Source organism: Megalobrama amblycephala, linkage group LG18 (genome assembly GCF_018812025.1).
Source record: "Megalobrama amblycephala isolate DHTTF-2021 linkage group LG18, ASM1881202v1, whole genome shotgun sequence".
In the NCBI taxonomy this organism is placed as follows: domain Eukaryota; kingdom Metazoa; phylum Chordata; class Actinopteri; order Cypriniformes; family Xenocyprididae; genus Megalobrama; species Megalobrama amblycephala.
Genome location: NC_063061.1, coordinates 22,107,760 through 22,133,892, shown reverse-complemented (window position 1 = coordinate 22,133,892; position 26,133 = coordinate 22,107,760). Strand labels below are relative to the sequence as shown.

The 26,133-nt window shown below is 37.8% G+C and overlaps 1 protein-coding gene across 2 annotated transcripts in view; it reads right to left on the bottom strand.

The window, feature by feature from the left end:
• The window catches only part of bcr (BCR activator of RhoGEF and GTPase), a 71,333-nt gene that overhangs the window by 22,154 nt on the left and 23,046 nt on the right, over positions 1-26,133 (bottom strand). For both annotated transcript variants that reach the window (XM_048165422.1, XM_048165421.1), the window contains exons 2-4: positions 6,866-7,050; positions 4,330-4,434; positions 3,365-3,550 (exon numbers count right to left, since the gene is read on the bottom strand). In XM_048165422.1, coding sequence (XP_048021379.1) covers positions 3,365-3,550; positions 4,330-4,434; positions 6,866-7,050 — 476 coding nt within the window. The remainder of the gene's footprint in view (positions 1-3,364; positions 3,551-4,329; positions 4,435-6,865; positions 7,051-26,133) is intronic.

The following is a 26,133-nucleotide window of genomic DNA, read 5'->3' as shown; positions in this document are numbered from 1 at the left end:
GGCAGTTCCCGCTCCTGGCTAACAGCAACACTATCGTTAATGAGTGAGATGCACGCATGGACTCGCCATGGTGACATGGGGCGGACAGACGGGACAGTGTCATCGCCACAGGAGCAGCTGGGCCGTTGCTGTGCATGGCTATAGAGCCTACAGCGGTTGCCATGGCAGCAGAGGCCAACTCTACAGTGAGCAATTAATGCATGCGGCTGGCGCTTGTAAAAAGCACATTTGGAAATCTGATTTAGCCCATCCAAACTCAATAGCCTTCCTGCCAGTGCTGGAAACCTCTCTCTGGAAACCGATCAATCAATCTCTCAAAACACAAATATACTTTAGATGATAAAGGGTTTGTGTGGGTGTATATGCGTGATAATAAACAAGCTGGAGCAGAGCCAACCAAAACAATATTTGCTGTCTGTACTGACCATGTGGATTGGACAGTTTAACAGTACATAATCAACAACACTATAGAATATAGAATGTGTTTCTGATTTAGCTTTACACTTTCATTTTCCACTGTTTTGGGCCCTTGTAAACCTATGTTTTTTGTTACTGTGCCTTTAAAAGGATAGTTCACCCAAAGATGACAATTCTATCCTCATTTACTCACTCTCATGTCATTCCATATCTGTATTAAGGCCAGTTCCCACTGCACTGACAGACACCGCCATGCGGACAATCACCAGATTACAGTACGTTACTTCTCAGACGCGACAAATGAGAGCAGACCAACGGCAAGAGTTAGTGATGAGTAACACACTGATTATACAAAACCCAACGAAGTGTCTGTTGCTGTTGGATGGCATCTGACGGTGCAATGCAAATCGGCCTTTACTCTTTTTTTTTTTTCATAAAAGATGATATTTTGTTGGTCAGCAAACTGTTCCGGTGACAAAAAAAGGTGAACCATCCCTTGAACCATCCAACAACAGTTGGACAGGAACAAAAGACAAATTGGTATGACCCTATTGGTACAAAGAGTCCATAAGTGAAGTCATTTTCTCAGTGTGTGCAATCCTCTCCATGCTGAGCAGAAAAAGCCGCCCCGGGCCAGAATCTATCTGTAGCATGGAGGACGGGAATTTACTCTGCGACAACCTCATTACAGCGTGGAGAGAGATGATGACCGTAATAAAGCACCGACAACACATGCCGGGCCGAGTCAAACCGTGGCTGAGCGCTGCGAGGAGATGCGTTAAGCTGGAGTAAGAAACTGGAAATTTAGCAGTGTAAACAGACATGATGAAGCAACTTCAATCGAATGAATTTAAAACATCCAAAACCAACTAAACTAAGAGACCTTAGTCAGAGGAGACACCATATTTTATCTGAGGGATACAAATTGTTCAGTTTGTCACTGTTGTGTACTACATGTGAATTATTCAGGCAAGAAAACACAGAGAAAAGAAAAACTTAGTGGAAGAAACTCAATTAGATTTACAGTAGATTTACAGAGTACAGCAAATACTTTTTGTACACTGGTTATGGTTATAAACTCTCTCTCCATGTCCTTACAGCTGTATTCTGAGTGTGATTTATTGACCAAAAAATGCTGTATAGATACAACTAATATGTAGTATAGATATCTTTATTGTGAATTCTTTTAGCCATTAAAATTATGATATCGTGACACCCCAGTCGACCACCAAAAAGACACTATGTTGACAGGTCAGTATTCCTTATTTAGATAACACATAACCAGCCCATTAAGCGTCGATACAGGAGAGATGTTGTATGCTTAGGTTGTTTTGAGAAGGCTGAGATGCATCTAAACACGACACAGAAACTAAAAAGTTGATACGTCAGCTGGTTGAGACAGCTTGACAGAGGCTTCAGCACAGCAGTGTTCACATCCTCTCAGCCTCGACACACTTCCTCATGATGACATGACCATATGCCAGGCCCAGCTAAAGACGAAAGTACGTTCCTCTGCACTTAACAATGTTTAAGTAGGTCACAGATCTGCATTGAAAAATGTGAATGTCAGAATCTCTCACTGTTAGGAGAGAATTTATATACGGGTGTCAGTGACAGGCGTAAAACATTAAGTGCAAGCGAGAGGAAATATTAGCATCTTTCTCACAGCTGAGCAGGACAAGGAACGTCACCTTTGACTTTTTTCATGATTTGCGTTGCGTTTACTTGCTCAACATGAGCTGTCGGGAAGGAAGAAACAACACAAACACCAGGAGACATTTCTACCACCGACTGACTATATCTTTCTCGTTCATACATCTTGTTCTCTCTCCTGCTGTGAGCAACTGTCTTTTTAGGGAGCTGCCTCCTCGAGCGCTGCCTCGCCTCCTGCCTCCTAATGGATGTGGGAGAGGGTGAGGGGATCAGTGACAAATAGCCTCCGGTCAAAATGACTGCCTGACTGACTGACTGTCTGAGGAAAACCCAGCACCTTCTGGGAGAAAACACAACTTGGCGACTGTAGCTTCCGATTATTAAATGTGGGACGTGAAAGTGGGGAACAATGAAGGGGAAAATGGAAAGATAAATAAATGTGGAATAAGACTCCCGCGCACACTGCCCGGACAGAGCGAGGGGGGGATTTATCTGCCCCCCTAACAGTCAGCAGAGTCACGTGAGGAAAGAACTTAATGGAAAAGAGTGGGGGGGCAAGAGATAGAGAACACAATCTTCGAATGGCACTATTAATAGCCCTCTCCTCGAGACACAAAGCACACACTGTAGTATCTGCCCAAGTGGCTGGGTGAAAAAAGACAGCATTGAGATGTGATTTTCAATGTTACACAGGCTCCTGCAGTCCAGACATTGTGTGACTGTGCAGTGTCGATCTAGGGGCATAAATGATTCATTTAGGATTTCTTGATTTGGAGATAAATGTTAATTTTTATTCAACCTCATGGCGTACAAAAGAGACTGGACAGCTGATGCGATTCCACTGTGATCAGAATGAAATTTGACTCTAAATGACTCTTTGACTCTTGCTTCTAAAATGAAAAATTACATCACATGAAGGAAAGCGGATTCCGATTATAAATAATAATAAAAAAAAAAAACATGAAATGCTGTTTTCTGTTTACTTAAAATTCTTCAAAGTACTAAAGCACCGTTTCAGAGTTATTAAAATTACTTCAGAGTAAACAGGATATATTCTAGAAAAAAAAAGGAGAACATGATTTTATCTATGAAGAACTTATTGGGTGTTCCGTACCAAAATGGAGTCGGGTGATTTGATAGTAGTTTAAGGAGTAGGAGTTGGTGATGTCAGAGACTGAGCAATTTAATACAAAACAAGACGACACAAAACTTCACAATTACTAAATACAGGGTCCATTTTATTTTCATGTTGTGTTTAACCTAAAAAAGGAGCTGTTTAGAAAATTTTACTCACTTGTTTTTGGAAAAGGTCTCCCACGCGTTGGTGGTGACTCCACTGCTGCACTCTGGGTAAAAGGCTATCATAGAATTCTTTGTGGATCTCGTAAAGCTCAGGCACTTTAAAGAAGATGGTTTCGATCTGTTGAACAGTCAAGACAGGCTGAGAGGTGGTGGCTGCTGCTTTCAGGGGCTTCATGGGCTAACAAAGGAGCAAGAATAGACATTTGACAATGTAAACATGTTTTAGTAACTCTGCTTATCACTAAAGAAAGACAAGGTATGAACATTCTCCATTTTCTAAAGTAAGTGAGGAAAAACCCAATAGTATGTGTTTCTAACAATCTAATCAAGTATACACTACTGTTCAAAAGTTAAAGTTAAAGAAGACCCATATGCTCTCCAAGGCTGCATTTATTTGACCAAAATTACAGTAAAAATAGTACGATATTTTTATATATAATATTATGATTTTTTTTATTTAATAATTTAATACATTTTAATAACTTTTTTTTTTTAAATAAAATATTTTATTATATTTTGAAAATATAATTTATTCCCATGATGGCAAAGCTGAATTTTCAGGATTCTTTGATGAATAGAAAGTCTGAAATAGAAATCTTTTACCTTTTGATCAATTTAATGTGTTTTTTCAAATAAACTTTTACTGACTTTCAACGGTAGTGTAAAAACAAATTAATGTGTGACGTTCCTTGGACTTCCTGTACTCAGCCACAGTTTTAGAGTGTGCATTTATCATAAATTAGCCCTACTAATGTACAGCATCACATACACTTGCATTTAAATGCATGGCATTCCTGCTGCAGATGATGGATAGGCCATTTTTTTGCATTTTTGACTTTAAGCTCTGTGGCTTAATCACTTAGTCGACCCATACATCTCACTTATAAGACACCTTACAACACACCTTGTGCAAATTCAATTGCACAGTTATCAGATTCACATTTGAATCTCTCTCACCAGTAACAGCGCCTCCAGATGGCTGAGGTAGGTCTCTTCACTGGCCAAGATTCCAGACAACACCCTTTTCCTCATCTCCAATCCCTTCTCTAGGTCCAACTCCGCCTGCGTGAACAGAGAAAGAGCTCACACGCTTCTGAACAACACACTCTTAAATCACATGACATTAAATTACATACTGGCATTGCTGGAATGAACTATAAAAAAGTGATTTGGCACTGGTTCAATGGAGCTGCTCTCTGTTCTTACAATAACTGTCTTGGCTACATGAGAATCATGGGAAATTCATAACACCTTTGAACCGAATAAGGCCTTTAATTGCTAACCACCAAGCTCTGAGAAAAGTATCAAAGATACTACAGACCACAAATCCATCTAGAAGCGACATATCTATCTTGTGTCGTGTGTAGGTTACCGAGTGCTAATGACAGCTAAATGGGCCTGAAATGTTGGTTTCCATGGCCACAGCACAGGTAGTGGAAATCACAGATGTTTGTGATAGTCTCATGAGGCTTTCTAATCCAGATTTCAGGATAAAACATCCATCTGCTTCATGACTGTTATCACTGCAGACTATACTGGCTTGTATCGAGTTTTAAAGCTGAAGTGATGCTAAAATACTTTAACTACATACATTTCTTCTAATCTCACCAACTGATATTAGATGTGAAGCCCCACCTGGTGACAGAGTAAATCCCGCCACTGAAACCTGCAGCAGGGGGAAGGTGGAAATCAAGGTTTTATTCATGAACTCTTGCGTGCGAGACGTCTCACCCCAGGGGGCACCCCAGTATCTCTAGACCACCATCTTTTATTCATCCACATATTTATTAATCAAAGCATGTCAGTGTCTTAGCGCATGAGAATGAGTTGGGCTCATCTCTACTGCTCAAACAATAACCCTCGCTTATTGAAAACACAAGTATGAAAAAGTATTTCTGAAATACTTTTGAAAAATTAAAAATGGCTCTGAAGTGAAAAAAGTATGTTTAAAGAACATGTACAGAACATCAGTAACAACTAGGAAAATGTAGATAAATTATTCTAAAAAAATGTACATGTAATTAGATGACATTTTAAGCATAGGGTATATAATAATGCAGTTAATATATCCTTGTAGAGAACTTGTTTATATGTTAAAAAGGATTTTACTTAAACTTCCCCAATTTATATTTTTCTGCAAGCTATGGGAAGTTGCCCCATTTTTGGATTTTCATATGTCTTATATAATATTGTACTTTGAAATGAAACCTAATAAAAAACAGAAATGTTACATTATGAGGCCAATACACAGAAACAACGTATGGAAAAGGTATAACTTTCAATATAAAGTTATAGAGATTTATTGAACATAATCATTTCTTCATATTTGCTCATTCAAATTCAATCTTTTGGAAATGTGAAATATGAATAAAGCACACGGGTCTTTTTTCAGCTCAATTTGAATGGAGTGGCAATCTAAACAGCTTTCTGTGATAGCATGCCCTGATGAGACTTTTCTTAAAGGTGCAGACAGAGAAATTACACTCATTAAAATCTTTTTTATTTCTTTGAGGCTAAACAAGGGTAAGAAAATGTGCCTGAAAAAAATGTGTGACCATCTCTCTGTAGTGTCAATTGCAGGTTTATTTGCAGCTCAATTTAAGATGTTTACATAGCAAATCCCTCTTTTAATCCATCCATATTTTAAATCCCTGGCTGTATATTGGGTAAACTCATAAAGCATGTATTGGGCATGGTATTGGCAGGGAGGGATATCAATCAATTTGACAGCCAATGGCTGTATCAATAAAGCAAGAAAGCTCTGTTTTACCATCAGTAATTTAATTTAATGGCATGGCCACTATGTATGATGAAGACAGTTTCCTGAGGCTCTGAAATGAAAGCTTTAAACCTTGGTTGATAACAAGAGCATCTAGAAAGAATTACTTTAGATCACAGATGACTGCATGAAATGAATGTGATATTCTTTTGCACAGAGCCGAGCTATATAATATTTACTAAGCTGCGATAAGCAGTAAATGTTTAATTAGAATAGTACTATGCAGACTCAGCACTTCAGAATCTGCAAGCTTAGAAAACTGCCAAATTTCACAGCTCACTGGTTTTGTTGTGTACCATTACCATTGAGGCTATAAATATATGTGGGTTTACTGGTACAATTATTTATAATGGACTGCTTCACAGATGGCATATATAGGGTGGATTCTTATCATGGAACAATGCATGCATAAAGAAATCTTTAATGCATACTCTCTACCTTCGCATTCCACCAAGAAAGCATTAATTGCTCTATGGCCAACAAAATAATTAGCTACTATTATTACATGGGCATTTGATGACTCTGACTGGTCATATGTGCCATTCTGCAGTCAAATATTTTGTATTGTCCATGGCAAACAATTTCATACATAATCTCTGCTAGTTTTATTGCCCTCATATCAGTCTGTAATAATAAATAAGCAAATAATGTACTTTAAAAAAAAAAACAAAACGTCAGATTTCTCTGGCAAGGGGTTTACAGGAGGTGACTTACAGACTTGGAGGACTCGATCGAGCCGGAGGAGAGGGTGTCCCGACTGCTGCGGCTCTTGGAGCTGAGGTGAGGGGAGGAAGAGGGGGAGTCATCAATGTAGGGCAGGATGTCATGGTGTCTGCGCTGCTCCTCCGCTCGGTCTGCGTCGTAACCGTAGGTGGGTGGAGTGCCTGTAAACGGACCATCTGTGACAAAACAGAAGAAAAGAAGAGGGATTTAGTTCACAAAACCATGTATAAGAACAGCATCCTGTTATTTATGTAAAGTAATATATCTTTTGAAGACTTCTTACTAGCATGGATTGTACAGAAAGAAATCAACTCATTGGTAAAGAACAGTATATAATATTAGAGTTCATGCCCCATCTCTTAATGTCATCAGCTTAGAGAGTCAGTTTCATATTCTCAGTGTTCAATTGATTCAGTTTAAGTGGCAACCTAACATTAGCCTAGAGCTCTTAAAGAGCAATGAGATTATGTCTGGAGTGGGTTGTAAGTTTTAAATTAATGCAGACAAGCCAGAACTTTCTGTATACATTAAGATAACACATACCTTTTTGGCTTAAAGAGTTTCTCCCATTGGAGGAAGAGGCATAAAGGAAGAAAAACGCATATGTAAAAGAACAGCCCAAGTTCCCTCTTCCCGGTCTGGTTTGGCCATTAAGCTGCTGGCAGCCACAACGGAGGATCTCGTATTTATTCAACACAAAGCTCTCAGTTAAAACTGTTTTGCCCTCGTATAAGACAAGCACATCTGCTACCCTCTGGGAGGAATATGCAGGACATTAAGTTTTTCAGAAAGGTGACACCAAAAATGCTTTGCTCATTGCCAGCTTTAAAAGACTGACAGACACAGTGAAATGTCAATTTAAAGTCATTGCTGATGAAACTGAAATTTCTTTTTATTGGCAGATGGGAGAACTCCCACATTTCTCAAACCAAAGGCCATGGTAACATAGTGATTTTTCCTTTCACCACACTGAGAGAAGATGGGCAATGTAAGTGTTTATTTAATGTGGAAAACAGGTTTTATAGTGTTTCGTACAGTTTGCTGCACAGCACACAGAGATGTTGACTAACATATATAACGTATGACCAGCATGAATAATTCATGGATCATTTTGGTTTCTCTGAAATAAAACTTACTGTAGAGTCACTTGGTAATTAAAAAATTCTCATTATCAATGTTGAAACCAATTGTGTTGCTTAATATTTTTGTGGTGATTTTTCTCATGATTCTTTGACAAATAGATAAATAGTTCAAAAGAACAGCATTTATTTGAAAAATAAAAATCATATTTGATCAATTCAGTGCATCCTTGCTGAATAGAAGCTCACCACAAACCTTTGAATGGTAGTTCATGCTGTATACAAAAATATTTCAACTTAATCCATTCCACGTTTGTTATTCCACCAGAATTTGTGTGTACACTGTACAGTACTAAAATTTAGCATAAAGTTAGAACAAAATTAAATACCAAATTATCGATGAATCATAACATCTGTGTGAAAATGTTCAGACAGATTTTACTAATAAATGAAACCGTATGAGACCCATTGCATAAAGCCAGATGAGCATAAAACAGATGAGTCACACTGCCTTGTCATTGCCTTAGCGTTTATCCTCCCACTCTCGCCTTGTCATCTCTCTCTCTATTTCCTCCACTCTTTCTCTCATCCTTTCCTCCAGCTTCCCACAGATGTCTGCTGCTCTTTGGCCGAAGAAGCAGCATGCCATGCACATCTGGAAACATTGTCATCAACTTTATAAACAATTCTTAAAATCAGACGGCACTTCCAACCTCTTGGTGAAGCCTAGACACACGCTTGTACAGTAACAATAAACACATATTCCATATAAATAGTAGGCAGTTCCAGACTTAACCTGTAGATAATTTTTTTTGAGGATTGATTTGAGGAAAAATCTACCTGATTTAAACATGGCATAATGTGTAAAACATAGCCAAGAACACTACAATAATATTGGTAGCTGAAAGCATTTTTAAAAAAAAGCATGGGCATTTAAATTCTGTTCATGTGGAATTAATCCCAGGATCTCTCTGTGCTTGGCCTTCTCCGGTGTGTTAATTCAGGGTTATTCCCTGCAGGATGAAGAGCAGATTGAAACCTACAGCATGTTGTCCCTCAGCAGCCAACGGGTTTATGGGAAGTGGGGAAGCCTGGGAGATGAACTCCTGCAAACCTGCCAAAATCTCATCATCATGTGTGCCAAAGAGCTTCAGATAATCCTACCATTTGGGTTGAGAAGAAAAAGAAAGAATTTGTGGGAGGAATTGGGGTACTAATGTTTCTATGAGTGTCGACATCTCCTTCAGGGGTTTTTGGATGGAGTGGTGAGGGTAGTGATGGGGGCTGAGATGTTACAGAGCTCTGCATCTGCCAGATAAATTAAAGACACGCCTTTCTCCTCCCATGTGCCACGTGTTCCATTAAAATCTGGAAATAAGAGTGCAGAAGAACATGTATGTGTGGTACCTATGAGTCCCTGGCCTCTAGGGAGGGACAAAAACTGGGAAAAGAGATGGAAAATGACACATCAGGGATAAAGAAGTCAGTCCATTTTCTTCCACACAGTCGGTTTCCCTAAATATCCAATTTTCGGGCAATTTAATACCCCCCACCCCTAACCATCCTACATACAGCAAAGAAATGAATATGAAGACCAGAAAAGGGGAGGTAAAAATTAAACAGAAATGAGTAAAGAGCCGCCTCGGGCCACAACTGAATTAAACGGGGATTGCTCAGAGAAGCTAATTTGATGAGAAGTGTCATTTTAAGGTCATAAAATAAAAGAATACAGTCTGTGTTGGCTGATATTGCTTTTGCAGTCTTGTCCACAGAGAAAAACAAAAACAATTTAAAAAATAGAGAACCAAAAAGAAAATAGAAAACAATAAAATCACATGTACGTTTGTGAAGTATTGGGTATTTCAATGTAGCAACACAGATTAAATCGATATGAGGTCAGCTAGTTCATAAATGTTTTTTTTAAGTAATGATTAAAATCCTCTGTAAAGAGTATGAATTTAGAGACGCGACTTCACAGAAAGGGTTTTAGCATGCTGACAGTTTGCACAGTCAGCCCTCTCCTAGAAGTTTCTAAATTTGTCCCTAAAGCACCATTGCCACAATCATCTAAGCACTGCTTTCATTTAAAAAAAAAAAAAAAAAAAAAAAAAAAAAAAAATCACCACCTTGAACAATAAATTTAAAGAAAATTACTGTCAGACTAACCCTAACCCTTGAATTTGAGGGTCTACATGTCCAATGAAGCCCATTACAGATTATTCCAAATATGTGCCTTGAGTAAAACAGGGCAATTAGATTTTCTGTGTGGTTATCTCTTATCTAAGTGGCATGTTTATCTGCAAAGAAATAAACACAAGAAGTGGTTGGGTTGAATCCAGGAAAGCAGCCAAGTCTGCCGTGTTGCAATCGCACAGGGAAGCCTCCTAGTGTGAGTAAACCAGCCTTTGTCCCAGCAAGAGGAAGAGTGAATCACAACACACAGAGCCACCCTGCAATCAACAACAAGCTGCCATCTACTACTAAACCCTATCTTTCTGTTTGCCATGACCATGCTTAAAAGCATGACAGCAGAATTGGATTAAAATGTGTCCATGATGCTGCCACAAATTCCCCCCTGAGTCCATCCTCTGCCACAGGTTTATGTGAATGACTTAAACACGGATTTGTCACACTCAAATCAATGTCTTAATGCATTTATGTGTATGTTAGCATGCACTTTTGTCCATTTTTCCGAAAGCTGAGATCTGTTACACTTGCGTTTCCAAACATTCAAGTCTTTTAAAAGTGATTTGGAAAATATAGTATTAAATTACAAAAAAAAGTAACCCTGTCTGAATGGACGTCTATATTATTGCCAATTCAAGCAAATGTCATTACTGTTCTGTAAACTAAGACAAATGTGTGCTATGTTTTCTGGAGAAGAGAGGTGCTGTTGCAGAACAGACTGAGAGAAACTGAAATCGTCAAAAATAGTTCCCTGTGATTGAATCATGACTAATTCAGTTAAGTCAGAAGAAATTCCCAGAAGTGTCTAAAAAGCAGGCACAACAGGCACCGTCTTATCTAGCACCCTTCCCAATGCTAACTCTGTTTACCAATCTGCTTTCATGACAGCATTTAATGCAAGTTGAAGAGAAAGGAAACTGAGATCAAGAGAGAGTGCTAAACATGAAAAACTAGCATCCGTTTCAAGGAGATGGCTGGCTCAGCAGGGAACCTGAACGATAACAACTGTGATTATGTCACAATTGATTTCAGCTTTACACAATTTGCACTGATGTCAGACTTACCAGCTCCACATGGTTTATATCCCCCCAGAACCGCATGGCAGAAGGAGGGTGGCCCAGCGAGATGACTTCCTGCCAACTGTTTGATCACTGTAGATGCAGGAGCATACTTGTCTCAGCAGACTCTTCTAATGACTTTAATTAACAAGTCCTGTCATCTGCATGACTTTGATACTTTGCAACTTGTTACGAATTCGACAACCATTAAAATCTTCGAGTCAAGTGGGCAATTATGCAGTCAGGCCTAATTGAAGAGCGTGAACAAAAATGGCTGGTATGTATTACATAAATTATCTACTGACAGTATTGGTTACCTGTTACGCTGTATGTTACTGATACATTAAAAAGTGCAGGTTCACAAGAGTCATTTGTCTGTGAATCAGGTTTCACTGGTATGTTTCTGATTTACAGAACTAGTTCATAAGAGTCATTTGTTCATGATTTGGATTACAGTGGTTGTGCTGTATGTTTTTGAGTCAATAAAGAGAATAGGTTGATAAGAGACATTTCTCTGTTAAGTAGGTTCCAATGATTACACTGTCTGTTACGGATTCACTAAAAAAAAACGTATTCATAATAGTCATTGTCTGTGACTTGGTTGCGCTGTATGTTATGAATCAGACTGCACTTGTTCGGCTATATGTTTTTTTAATCATGAGAGTTATTTGTTTCTTGAATCGGACTACACTGTAATAGTGATGCCTGTTTTAACATACACTACTAATTAAAAGGTTAGTTCACCCAAAAATGAAATTTTACTCACCCTCATGTCATTCTACAAAAAAATCGTGCATTTAAAAACACAATGTGCTAAGAAGGACCATCAATTTCCCAGCAGGCTTTGCAATCCAGGTTGTAGAGGCAGGCTGAGATTGCGCTGGAGCTCTAAATCTTTAGGATGCTCTTAAACACATGACTGCTTCCTCCTAATGCACCATCAGTACTATGTGATATCCTGGATCTGAAGCGGGAGGTCATTAATTTATCTATGCATTACCTGGTGTTTTACAGTCATCCTCTAGCTTTCAGCGGACGTTCCTTACTCATAAAATGCAGATATAGAATGCAGAAGAGCATGTTATAGATGAATAAGACAGGCTGATTAAAAAACAATAAATCTGAGATCAGTGCCCGTTCATGGTGTTAAATCTATTCTAAGCCTTCACAGGTTCTTTCATACACCACTTGTGTCACAAAACAAGTGTGTCTCAGTCAAAAATAGTTACTGAAAAATACTGTACAGGGGTGTGTGGGGTCACCGTTAGGGAGAAAGGTTAAAGGTGGCCTGTTGTGTGCTCACGTATCTCGGGTTTCAAACGGCATATGGCTCTCGGTGCAGGTCACCAAGGAGATGCCTGAAAAAGCTGAGTCAGCCCTGAACATTAACACTGGAAAACCACACTCTAATTTCCACCTCAGTGCTCTCTGTGTGTCTCATTCCACGTCCTATCTCTGTACACTTTCTATAGTAGATGAGTAGCAGGGTCAAGAATCTATCCTGTCGATCATGAGTGGTGCATCTAGAAAAAAACAACTATCACCTTGTCAGGAAAAACAATAGGCCCAAGCTCCAACTGAAGCAGAACACACCACCCATAACAGATTTTCGATAACGTATCTGTGACATCTGAAACTAGCCGTTATCAACAACACAACCACTCTGTGAAAAAAAAAGTTTGAATTCTGTGAAAACAGACCTATCTTAATACTGGCCTCTACACTTTTTCTTTCTTTGTTAGCTTGAAAAAGCCCAACAGGAGCAAAATTGGCAGTGGCATACAGAACAGTAGCTGCAGAATTCTCTCTTATCATTAGCAAACAGAAGCCTCTGACAAAGGAGCAAATCTTGCTTAATCTGCTGTTAAACAGATGCCCAATATCACACCCCTGCCATTGTGGCATTAGCTCTTTTCAGAATTTGAGATAAAAGATTTGTAAGCTAACGTGGAAATGTAGCCCAGGTAATGGCAATGCAAACTGAAAGGTTGATTAATCCAGTTTTGATTGGCTGCCACCTGTAAGGCGGGTGACAAAGGAGAACGGATTGGTGAGTTTGGCAAGTTTACTTGCTCTAAACTGCAAATAACACCATGCCTTTTTTTCTATCTAGTCTTCTGTCCAGCCATTCAGACTGAAAATTCATTCAATCACCTACATTAGTACCGTTCAAAAGTTTGGGGTCAGTAAAAACAATTTTCTTGAAAGAAATTAATACTTTTATTCAGCAAGGATGCTGAATAAAAACATCCTTGTGACAGTGAAGACATTTATAATTTCACAATATTTTTTATGTAAAATAAATGCTGTTCTTTTGAACTCTGATTGATATTATAATGGCTTCCACAAAAACCTTAAGCAGCGCAACGGTTTTCAACATTGATATTAAAAAGAAATGTTTCTTGAGCACCAAATCAACATATTAGAATGGTTTCTGAAGGATCATGTGACACTAAAAGACTTATGGTTATGGCTTCTGAAAATTGAGCTTTGCTGTCACAGGAACAAATTACATTTTAAAATATACTGACATAGTAATTTTAAATTGTAATAATATTACACAATATTACCGTTTTCACTCTATTTTTGCTCAAATAAATGCAGCCTTGGTGAGCATTAGAGACTTCTTTCAAACACATTAAAAAAAGGTTACCGAGTCAAATAGCGCATTTCAAAATTCTCTTAGTTTTAAATTGATGAGGGTAACAAGACATACTTTTACAGTAGGTGACAGAACAGGCCTACACATTTACCTACAAACCATGTACATCTTAATAGAGTTGTCCATTTTCCATCTTTCTGAATAATCTTGTTTTTGTTGTTGTTTTTAACAACACCTGGTTCATTCATCCTCCATCACTCATGTCACATCAATATGATTCTTCACTTTGTCAAACAACAGAGCACAGAGAGATCTGAAGATACATCCCACTGTAACACACATCATTACATCCTCCAGCTGCTCTGGAGACAAGATCTTTCCTTCCTCTCCTCCTTTGGGAGGAGTTAATGTATTCAATTTGGGTTAAAAGAGTATGTTTAAAATGAAAACTCTTGGCTGGCCTTTAAGTCAAGCGTGGGGATCATAGGATTAATGTAGCTCTCTCTGTTTCACTCTCAGCCATGATTGAGAGATTCAGACCCCTAGACTAAAAACCGCCACGTTAAAACTGCATATTTCATATAAACCTAACAATAAAACAAAGATCTAGCCTCAATTAACCTTTCTCCATCTCTCTCTTTCTATATTTTAACACTCTCTCCCACACACAGGCCCACAATATCTGACTTTAAATGAATAGCCTAGTTCATCCAAAAAATTAAAATTTTGTCATCATTTATCCACTGTTATTTTATTCCAAACATGTATGACTTGCTTTCTTCACTGCTCTTTTTCATACAATCAAAGTGAATGCTGACCAAGAGCTGTCAAGCTTCAAAAATTACAAAAAGCATTCTGAAGCCATAAAATAGATTTGTGTGAAGAAACATCTTTTGTGTTTCATGGGAAAAATAAATAAAATTGTATTGAACAACATGAGAGTGAGTAAATGATGTTTTATTGATTATTTGAATTTTCATTATTTCTCCATGCTGCACAACACTTGCTGTTTTAGTTCTTGTAAGAGTTATTGTATCTGTCCATGTTTGTATGTGTATGAATGTGTATAAATGAACACCCCTTTCCACAATAGACACTGAGAAGAGGAAAAATCCTTGAAACAGATGCCTTGACCACACTTCAGAGATGGCCTCCACTGTGAGACTCTACCAGATCTGACCCAGACTGAAACATCAGGCCCTCTCAGTGCACAAATATCTAGAGAATTTTCAAGGGCAGCACCAAGTTACAAGAAACCTCTCATTCCTATGAATATTCTTGAACATTCCAAATTGCATGACAATTAACTTTTTATTCATATAATTAATTTACATAAATTACCTTTCAAAAGTTTGGCAGTAAAGACATTTAATGTTACATTAGATTTACATTTCAAATAAATGCTGTTATTTTAGTTTCTATTAATCAAAGAATCCTGAAAAAATTGTCACGGTTTCCACAAAAATATTAAGCAGCACAACTGTTTTCAACATTGATAATAATAAGAAATGTTTCTTGAGTATCAAATCAGCATATTTGAATGATTTTTGGAGGACCATATGACACTGAAGACTGGAGTAATGACTTGTGAAAATTTGGCTTTGTTATCATAAGAATAAATTATATTTTAAAATATATTAGAATAGAAACTTTTATTAAATTGTAGTAATGTTTTTACTGTATTTTTGATAAAATAAATGTAGTCTTGATGAGCATGAGAAACTTATAAAAATGACTGTTCTTACAATACTGTAAATTCAAAAATCCATATTTAGTTAATGAAACTACTAATTGTAATTAAAAAAAAAAAAAACCTATTCTGCCAACTCTTCCTGAAACTGTACATGCCACATGTTTTACCCCCATCCACCTGCTAGTGAAAGCTTTCTTTGAGATTTAATGTCTTTCCATCAAAATGAGGAGAATGCCTCCGTCAGCAGAGGCAGGCCTCTGTCAAACAAAGGATATTTCCCTGTGGAGCACGTGTCCTAAAACGATGTGGAAAAGACCTCCGTGTGCATGCTAGGGGGTCTAGGACTGAGATGGAGTTGAAGGCGGATTGGGGGAGGGGCGAAAAAAGAAAGGGATAACGGGGAGGTGGTACTACAAAACCTCTGCAGTGCTGCACCACCATGTACTAATGTACTACACCTACCAGATGTGCAAATGGCTGCCACACACAATACAGCATATCAAGGGCACTGGGAGTGAGTACACACAAACAAAATCATTATAACAAGCATCAAGGTCAAAGAGATGGATATAGGGTTTGCGCAAGTGTACACACATGGCTAATGATGGCAGTGAGGTTGATATGATCCTGCCAGACCAACCCAGTACTTAAATCCAAAACATAGAGCAAAGGTGCTAAAGACAGAGAAAATGGACAGAGAGAGCGGCAACAAGCAGGAGGGGCAAAATGCAGCATGTGTCATCCTAAAAGAACAAAAGAACGCTGCATTCGGTCATCATTGTGACATGAGACACTGAGAAAAATCAATACATTTGGGGTGGATTCACAGAAACTGTCATTCAATAGCACAAATTGAATGTGGCCGATTCCCCTGAGACTTTTAAAACAACCCTCAGGCCACGATAGGCTCTTCCACAGATCAACACACACAAACATTAAAACAGAACAATTCAGCTGGACCACAATCAAATACACACAAAAAAAATCAGACATACGCCACAGCTGACATGCTATATAATAGTAAGATTTCTAGTGAATTATCCCCAAAAGCATTGTTCACCCTTCCAAAAAGATCCCTGTAGAGAGAGCAAAATGACCCAAAGGGGGAAGGAAAAGCTAAAACACAAAAGGCATCTAAAACCACTATAAACCACTCAACATTCATGATGTTCCCACAGACAGATGGTTTTCAGGTACATACAGACACTAAGGATGGATGTGTCACTAGAATAGCCGTCATGCTGTCAATACTTCACACAACCAATATCATTTCAGGTTGACATGCAGTTTTCTTTCTCTGACTGATAAAAGAACTACACATAAAAGGTCCGTAAAAGGACTGAAGACAACTTGAGGCTGGATTGATGCACTGAATTCCTTTTCTCTTTATCTGTCTGTTCTTCTAGACACATTAAGAACAGACTAGATCGTCAAGAGCATTTGACGCGCCTGCCAAAGATTCATAGAATTTGATTGCCTCTCATTCATAATTTTTTGGCTACTTTGATTATGCTTCATGTTAAAATTCATTGTGCAGATTTTCCCCCTGTTATTTTAGCACTATTTATATTCTATTATGACTTATTATATATCTATTTATCTGTTATATTTATTAATATTTTGAATTAGCTTTCACTTTTATATTTTCGGTTTTCATTAAATTTATTTTACATTTTAGTAATTTTGTTATGTGCTTTTCTCATTTTAAATGAGGTTATATAATATTTGTTTTGTTTTATTTTAGATTTATTTCAATTAGCAAAAATTAATTACAATTGACTCCTTCAAAAAAAAATCCTTAACTCTAAAATCCTCATCCTTGCATCCACACTGAGAGAGAACTTGATGGAAAGCCAACCCCACTGTGACCAGTACTAAATGGCCAAAAGGAAGTACCACAGGCCAGCCACCCACGCAGTAAAACTCTCAACAGGAGCTGTCATCTAAACATGGAAACAGCCAGGGTTCTACTTCACACAAAAGGATATAATACAAGGAGATGCCAAAAATTACCAACCTTTAGGAGTAGTGTTTATCTAGAATCTAGAGAGTTTATCTTGTTATGTGTGCTGGTAAGTAAGAGAGAAAAAGGTATTACACTTTTAATGTAATGTAGAGGCCTCTTAATCAATGTCAAAAGACCAACCAGCACAGACTCATTTTAAAATGAGACCACTTTTAAAAGAAAATTGTTATTAAAGAAATTGTATTGTAAAAAGCTTGTCCTGGATGCTGATCATTACACCATTGCTGAATTCTTAAAATACACATTATGGCACTAAACACCTGTTAACCTGCAAAACCTAAAAATAGTTTTATTTTTAAAGAATATTCATAACCTTAATATTTGAAAATCAGTGGGTTGCATGTGATGTCATAAAATGCCTGTATCTATCTTGATTCAACCAATAAAGAACACCAAAACAAGGCAAACTACAGTGGGAGCATCCAGGCGCTTAACCAACCAATCAGATGACAAAGTCGGTGCGGTGTCATGGCAACACCATGTTGGCTCCTTCCATGCAGTGAATGATGTAATGGATTCACCTCCAGTGGCTTACAAAAGATGCAGTTCACTGGCATCCACCTGCAACCTTCTAAAATCTTAATTTGACACGCTCTATATGCAGGGATAGATCAACATTTATGACCACAAACATTCCATCAAAAACCTTGTTTGCTCCAGTAATCTTTCAGAGGGGAGGTTTTTGTGGGGGTAATTGGCCGCATTGTGGAAGAGAATATGTGGAGAAGAGAATCCTGATGTGTGCTACTGAAAAGAATCTGTGATATCACCAAGGGCTCCCAGAACAACCTCAGGGCAGAGGCGGCAAACTGTCACATATCAAAGTGGGTGGTGATGTAATGTGAAGATGTTTTTCAAGCGGGTTGTGTGGGACTGAAGTGATCTGTACAGCCCATTTACTCAGTGAGAGCCACCCCAATGTACTGTATGTGCACACAATTTCCTCTAATCTGGCTGTGTCTTGAATAAATATTGCAAAATACAACAGTACTTCTATTTGCCTTTTTTTTAAATAAATCAAAGAGTAAGGGTTAAACATTAGATCACCCAAAAATTGAAATGTATGTAATTTACTCACCCTCATGTCATTCCTGTATGACTTTCTTTACGTGAAACACAAAAGGAGAAATACTGAATAATGTATTCTTTTCCAAGCAATTACAATAAAGTGAGACTGTTTCCAAGCTTTAAAAGTTCAATAAAAGTTATTTTAATTTACAGTGAATTTACGATTATAAAACTCTGGTCTATAATGATAAGATGATATTTAATAAAAAAAATAATATAAAGTATTATAAGTATTATAATATGAATTATTTCCATATTATGGTCATTAACTATTAAAATAACACTTAAAATTATAAATAACATCTATAATATTTTGAAACTACAATTGATAATTTGTTACAAGTAAAAAAATGAGAAAATTGTAAATGTTACAAGTGAATTGAGGAATCACAACATTAAAATTTACAATAAGAAAAAATGATTAAATTAAATTATTAGTGTTAAAAATAGGGCTGTCGCGATAACCGCAATTTCGTAATACCGTGCTTTTGACGAGCCAACCGCAGAACACTGCAAAAACCGCAGCAACCGGGATATTTGCATGTTTTCTATTTTTTGAAAGGCTATGTCCTTCTCGTTTTACACTTCATACACGTGTACTAAATATTAAATAAGGTAATAATGATAGCATAATGTGTACCATGGTGATTTGTACAGAGGCTCCGTAGATTTGCACTAAACAAGTGAATGTGAAAGAGATCGACTGAGCGCGTGCGATTACCTGCGTCTGTCCTTCAGGCCGAGACATATATTCGTGAAAAAAAGTTGTCGTGTCCAAGGATAGTGAAATTTCTGCCTTAGCATCGAAGCATTACTGGTCAGCTGAGCCTTATAAAGTGGCGCTCAACGTTAAAATGATTTCAACAGCTTGTTTCATTTCATCTCTCTTTGAATGAATCTGCGTTTTTGAACGTGCAGTTGAATGAACGGTTTAAAGACTCAAAGACAGTCCCTTGCCGCCACCTTGTGTCACAACAATGTAACTGCACTGACTGACAGCCCGTCTAGAACGCACAGAGATGAGTAACGTTAGTTCTGCTTATACTCGTGAAATATCAGCAGAAAGTCTTGTTTAGTCAGATTCGAGGATCGAAACTAACTATTATACATACAACAATAGCTCTACCATCTTATTGTCAGGTTTATGTTCTGTTTTGTAGACCCTTATTTTGACATTCTCTTTACTTCAATGCTCTATTTAGTTTCGTTATTGAATATGACCTCTCTCTCTCTCTCTCTATGTATATATGGCGGTAATACCGCATATCACGCTATTGAGCCACTCAAAAATACCGCAAGGGAAATTCCTTAACCGCGATAGCCCTAGTTAAAAAATTTACTTTAAAGCTGCTGTCCATAACTTTTTTGGTTAAAATTATCCAAAATTAATTTTTGAGCATGTACATAACCAGCCAGTGTTCAAAACTACCTCCTTACCATAGCCCGATTCCCAACAGTAAGCTTGTAATAATGTTTTATAATTCGGGTGGTACTGGTGGGTGTTTGCGGGAAATTCGAGCAAGTCGCCGTTTGTCTTTGCACCATTGCGTCACGTCTGTATACACAAAGAAGGAGTCCCTGCTAGTAGGCTATATCGCATGTGAGGCAGATCATTTATAGCCTTTTCTCACAGCAGCTGCAATAATTGAACTTTGATGGCGGATTGTGTGGTATGAAAAATTAACGTTAGAGATTAGCTCTACAGGTAACGCTAATACACACTAAATACACAGTCACGCAATGCTGATGTTGTTAACATTAACAATTTGAGAACAAAGTATAATAATAATAATAATAATAATTTGCACGGTTTGACATGATCCGAGCTAACCGATCCTTAGATTTAATCACCATTGGTAAGACGGGTTACTGTAATGCTTTTTTTCCCTCAGGAAGTCAGAACAAAAGTGGCAGATATTTTCCGGTGAAAATTCTTATTTCTATAATCTGTGATTCTGAAGTACAGTATCCACACCGATGTAGTGACTGACAGCAAACATTAGATTCATCCACGCTGAGGATCCGTGCCGATGCACAACCCACATAGAGATAATTCCGCAAACAACTGAAACTGCAAGTTTCAAACAGAGATGGCGACAAAGAGGCAAAACCTACGGACTGCAGCTTTAAATGAGTGTTAAATTTGGACCCAAGTGGTCTAAATGCCAAAAAAAAAAAAAAAGTCTAAAAGACAGCAATTGTCGATATTTTTCAGTGAATAAAAACTTTTACACAAAACTATCATATGACTTTGAATATAGTACACAAGTTGTACTGTCCACTTCTGGAGCTTGACATACTCTATCCTCATTCCCTTCATTACATTGAAAAGTGTGGCCAGGATTTATTCAAAAAATTCTTTGCGTTTCACAATTACAGACAAAGTCATACAAGTGACACCAGTGTACATGGCGCTAATAAAGAAAATAAAGTGCCATCTGAAAAGCTAATACACAAGGGCCTACTGTAACTTGCAAAGTATTGATAATGCTTTTCGGTTTGGGAATTTTAGCTGCCGCATTACTTTTTCATGAGTTTCTGAGTATGTCTGAATAAGGAGGCCCTTGAGAAGTGGCCGTTTGCTTATGTACAACTTGTGAGCTCAGTGTGTGTGTCTGTGTGTAGGACGGACAGACAACCCTAACTTACACCCATTAATGATTAATGAACAGCCTTTCCATCAGACACCAAAAACCCACCCTGATACATGAGCCTAAAGCCATACCATATGCATCCATCTAAGACACAACAAAGACAACTAATGGGTCGCTCAGCAGCCCCTAATGAGACAGCAGGGCATTGGCTCACGCTACTGCATTATCAATCAGCATCATAATATTCCAAAACAAATCGATACACCTTTAGTGCTGCTCTCAGAAAGTATCAATTGCAAACTGCATCTGATTGATTGAAGCATACATGCTTTCAGTACAGTCAAAGGTATTGTGCTCCATTGCCCAACATGTCAACACTATTAATGCTATAACATCCATTTCCATGAAATAAAACATCTTGCAGTATTAAAGAATTGAAAGAAGCTCTAAAGGTAGGCTATGTGACAGAAAAAGCTAAATACACAAAAAATACATGGTTGAGGGGTTCACTAAAATGAACACAGATTCAGCCATCAAATCATTTCAATTGTCTTCTTTTCTTGTTCTTGTACATTACAGATATACAGTGGATGTACCAGAGCATGCAAGCCTAAAAATGTCTTTTCTAAATATCCGTTGACAGAACAAATTAAAGTCAGAGCAGGAAGTCATTAAAAAATTCGGACGTTGTCACACTCTAATGTAGTCAAACAAAAACTGTAGAGGGATTCAGGGTGTCCACGTGACCTCATGCTCTGTTTGGTTGACCAATCAGATGCGACAGAGCGGTGTGGCCATAGTGGGTTTCCAAAGCATGGTACCCAGTCATGCCAGAATTCATTGTAAGTGTGTGTGTGGAGGGAATTCACAATCCTTAATCGCTGACCACCAAAAAGAGGAGGAAGAGAGTGTGGGAACCCAGCACGTGTTCACACTCCCTTTCTCCTCCTCTCCCAAAACAAGTTCAGTCTTCCATGTCTTTACATTCCTAGCAATGCCCTCCCATTTTCTTCCCCCTGGGCTCCGGTTGTCTGTGGGGGCGTCCAGACTCCAGACACATGGCTGCCCATTAAAACAAGATAACCCACAACCTTATTCTGCCCTGCCCCTTAACTACCAGCAATGAAGGGGTCGGTGGTCTGAGTGTCAGGGATCACAGAGTTTATCTAAACAAGCAGTTTTGGACAGCAAGTCGCCATCTGTTTTATTGATTCAAATGACAGAAACTCTTAGTCCATGCCTCAATATCTCACTGCTGACCTATTTTCTTTCCCTCTCTTCCATTCCCCTCCGCCCAAATCACTAGCTCTTTCACGCCTCTTGAAACAACATGATCCATCAACATGTTTCCAGCTAAACCTGGTCTCCTCATCTGCATCTCAACACCTTCTAGTGAGAGTGTGTCAGCTGACCTACAGATGACAGGACAATGGTGAATGTGTATGTGTGTTTTAAAGGTGTTAAAGCTGAAGTGTGTAATTTTTTGTAAAATTTTTTTTTTTTTTTAAATCCCAGTTTAATATGCAGAGAATACTGTAAGTAAATTAGCAGGCTGTTTCCCCCCCAAAAATGCAAAAGGGTCAATGACATGGCGCTCATATTTTGTCCTATTTATTAAATTATTCAAAAATATATTCAAAATGAATTAAAAGAGTAAAATTCTTAAGTAGTTATATATAGTTTTTATGTATAGTATATATACTTTATGTATAGTACTTGTGTGGGAAAAAATTATCAAAAATGATCATTACAGCAAGAATATCATTACAAATTTAAATAAAACAATTAATTGACCCTTTGCAAAGACCCGCCCCCCTTAGTTACTGTTGCTTTGTCCGACAAGCCGTGGCGTTGTCACACCACACACAGTGAAAAATACATTGCTGAGCAAAGAGAATACTGGCAACACGTCGACAGACAAGATGAAGCAGGTTACTTATAATATTAAACAAAGTCCCAAAACAAAGTTTTTTAAAGAAATTCAAACAATTGGTTCTTTAATGTGTCGTGACCATGGTCGCGACTGATTGTTGTAGCACCTCGGCTCAAGAGGCTCGTAAACCGATCATCTCTTCCTACTAGTTCATTTATAGCATCAAATAAACATGAATTAACATGAGAATGAATGTTGTTTCAAATGCGGAAAGACGTCAATATACACAATTTTTCAAGTTTAACTCCACTGAGGTTGATCTTCTAACTCCTGACTGCTTTGTCGGACAAAATGGCGGATTCGGCGTTCTGATTGGTTAGATCGCTTGTCAATCAAACTCCTGGCGAAGGGTCAATTATACTTTCAAACTCAAAAAGTATATATATATACACACATACATATTATATATATATATATATATATATATATATACACACACACATACATATATATATGTGTGTATGTATGTATGTAGAGAGAGAGAGAGAGAGAGAGAGAGAGAGAGAGAGAGAGAGAGATATAAGGAAACAAAAAATTCATAATATTCATAATAATCTATAAGTTATGTAAAAACTTTACATGACCCTTAACCAACCTGACACAACCTGACCAATGGCTCAACCAATTTGGGACGGGACTATCCATTTCTCTGACCAATGTTAGATAGGGGGAACGTTCTGGAAACCTGTTGGAAAACAATTAATATCTTCGCAATTCTATTAGATGATGCTACTGTAGTGGAACAAAAATGAAACATTTTACCTTTAAATCTCCCAGAATGACAATTTGGGGTAATGGAGTCCTGGGAGGACCATGTGACACATAGTATCAGCTGTATGACTGCTGTGATTGGTCATCTCCTATAGAACAGTTTATCAAGGTGAGCAGAGAGCTGTCATATGGCATCAACACACTAACACACAAACTCTCATTCACATGTACTGCACACCCTCTCATGTGCCATAAAGCACACCTATAAACACACACTACACTATGGATGCAATACAAACACTCACACCACCAATAGGTTTATAATTGAATTCTTTAATAACCATCATAAATCCTGAGTGTTCTGACAGGCTGTATGTAGCTCTCGCATTCCTTGGGGTACTGTGCCACTCCTGAAGCTTATTACTTTTCTCAGCCCTGGGAGAGACAGAGACAGAGAGACAGGAAAGGCTCCAGCAGTCTGACCCCTGCAGAGCGGGTGTCTGTGTCTCCAGTCCTCATCATCCCTGTCTACATCTTTGTCTCTCCCTCTTTACTGCTCATAGCAATGACGTTTTTAGACATTTTTTTTTGACCCCTACACACACACACATACACTACCGTTCAAAAGTTTGGGGTTGTGGTCGGTGAGATTTTTTTGTGTCTTTGAAAGGAGTCTCTTATGCTCACCAAGGCTGCATCAAAAATAAAGTAAAAAAAAAAACAGTAATGTAGTGAAGTATTATTACATTTATCATTTATTCCTGTGTTGGCAAAGCTGAATTTTCAGCAGACATTACTCCAGTCGTCAGTGTCACATGATCCTTCAGAAATCCTTCTAATATGTTGATTTAATAATAAGAAACATTTCTTATTTTTATCAATGTTAAAATCAGTTGTGCTGCTTAATATTTTTGTGTAAATTCCACATTTTTTTCACAATTTCTTTAAAAAAAAATGATACAAATATTATTTGAATGGTAGCACTTTACAACAATAAGGTCTCATTTGTTAACATTAGTTAATTTATTACCCAACACAAACTAACGAGCAATAAATTTGTAACAGTATTTATTAATATTTGTTAATGTTAGTTAATAAAAATCCAGCTGTTCGTTGTTTGTTCATGTTAGTTCACAGTGCATTAACTAATGTTAACAAACACAACATTTGATTTTAATAATGTATTAGTACATGCTGAAATTAACATTAACTAAGATTAATAAATGCTGTAAAAGTATTGTTAATTATTAGTTAATGTTAAATAAAGTAGTTAAAGGGTTAGTTCACACAAAAATGATTATTTTGTCATTTATTACTCACCCTCATGTCGTTCTACACCCATAAGACCTTTGTTCATCTTCGGAACACAAATTAAGATATTTTTGATGAACTTCGATGGCTCAGTGAGGCTTCTATTGCCAGCAATGCCACAGAACGTCTCAAGATTCAGAAAGGTACTCAAAACATATTTAAAACAGTTTTGTGTAATGTGACTACAGTGGTTCTACCTTAATATTATAAAGCGACAAGAATACTTTTTGTGTGCAAAAATGGCCAATTTCAAAACACTGCTTCATGAAGCTTTGAAGCTTTACAAATCCTTTGTTTCAAATCAGTGATTTGGATCATGTATCAAACTGCCAAACTACTGAAATCACGTGACTCTGGTGTTCCGAACAACTGATTCGAAATAAAAGATTTGTAAAGCTTCGAAGCTTCATGAAGCAGTGTTTTGAAATCGGCCATCACTAGATATTGTTGAAAAGTCGTTTTTTTTTTTTTGTTTGTTTTTTTTTTTTTTGCCGCACAAAAAGTATTCTCGTCACTTTATAATTTTAAAGGTCCTATGACATGCTACTTTTTGGATGCTTTTATATAGGCCTAAGTGGTCCCTAGTACTGTATCTGAAATTCTCTTTCCGGAAATTCAGCCTTGGTGCAGAATTTCAGCCACTACAAGCCAGTCTCACAATGAGCTTTCCTCAGGACGTGCCGTTTCTGGGTCTGTAGCTTTAAATGCTAATGAGGAGGAGAGAGGTGGGGCAAGGTGGAGGGTGGGTGTGGTCTTAACCAGCTTGCGGCTACGGTACCATACGGTACAATGGCTCATAGACACGCAGTCATTCAAGCTTTCAGTTTGACCCAGAATCTGATCCGGATGAAGAAGTTGCTACTCAGCGGCTACAACAGGACGTCTCCGAATGGTTAGTTTAAAACATTGTGTCTGGATACGGTACTTTAGTTGGTTCATGTATGCTGTTACAGTTATTATCATGTAGCTAATGCTAGCCTACATTATTGGCTCTTCA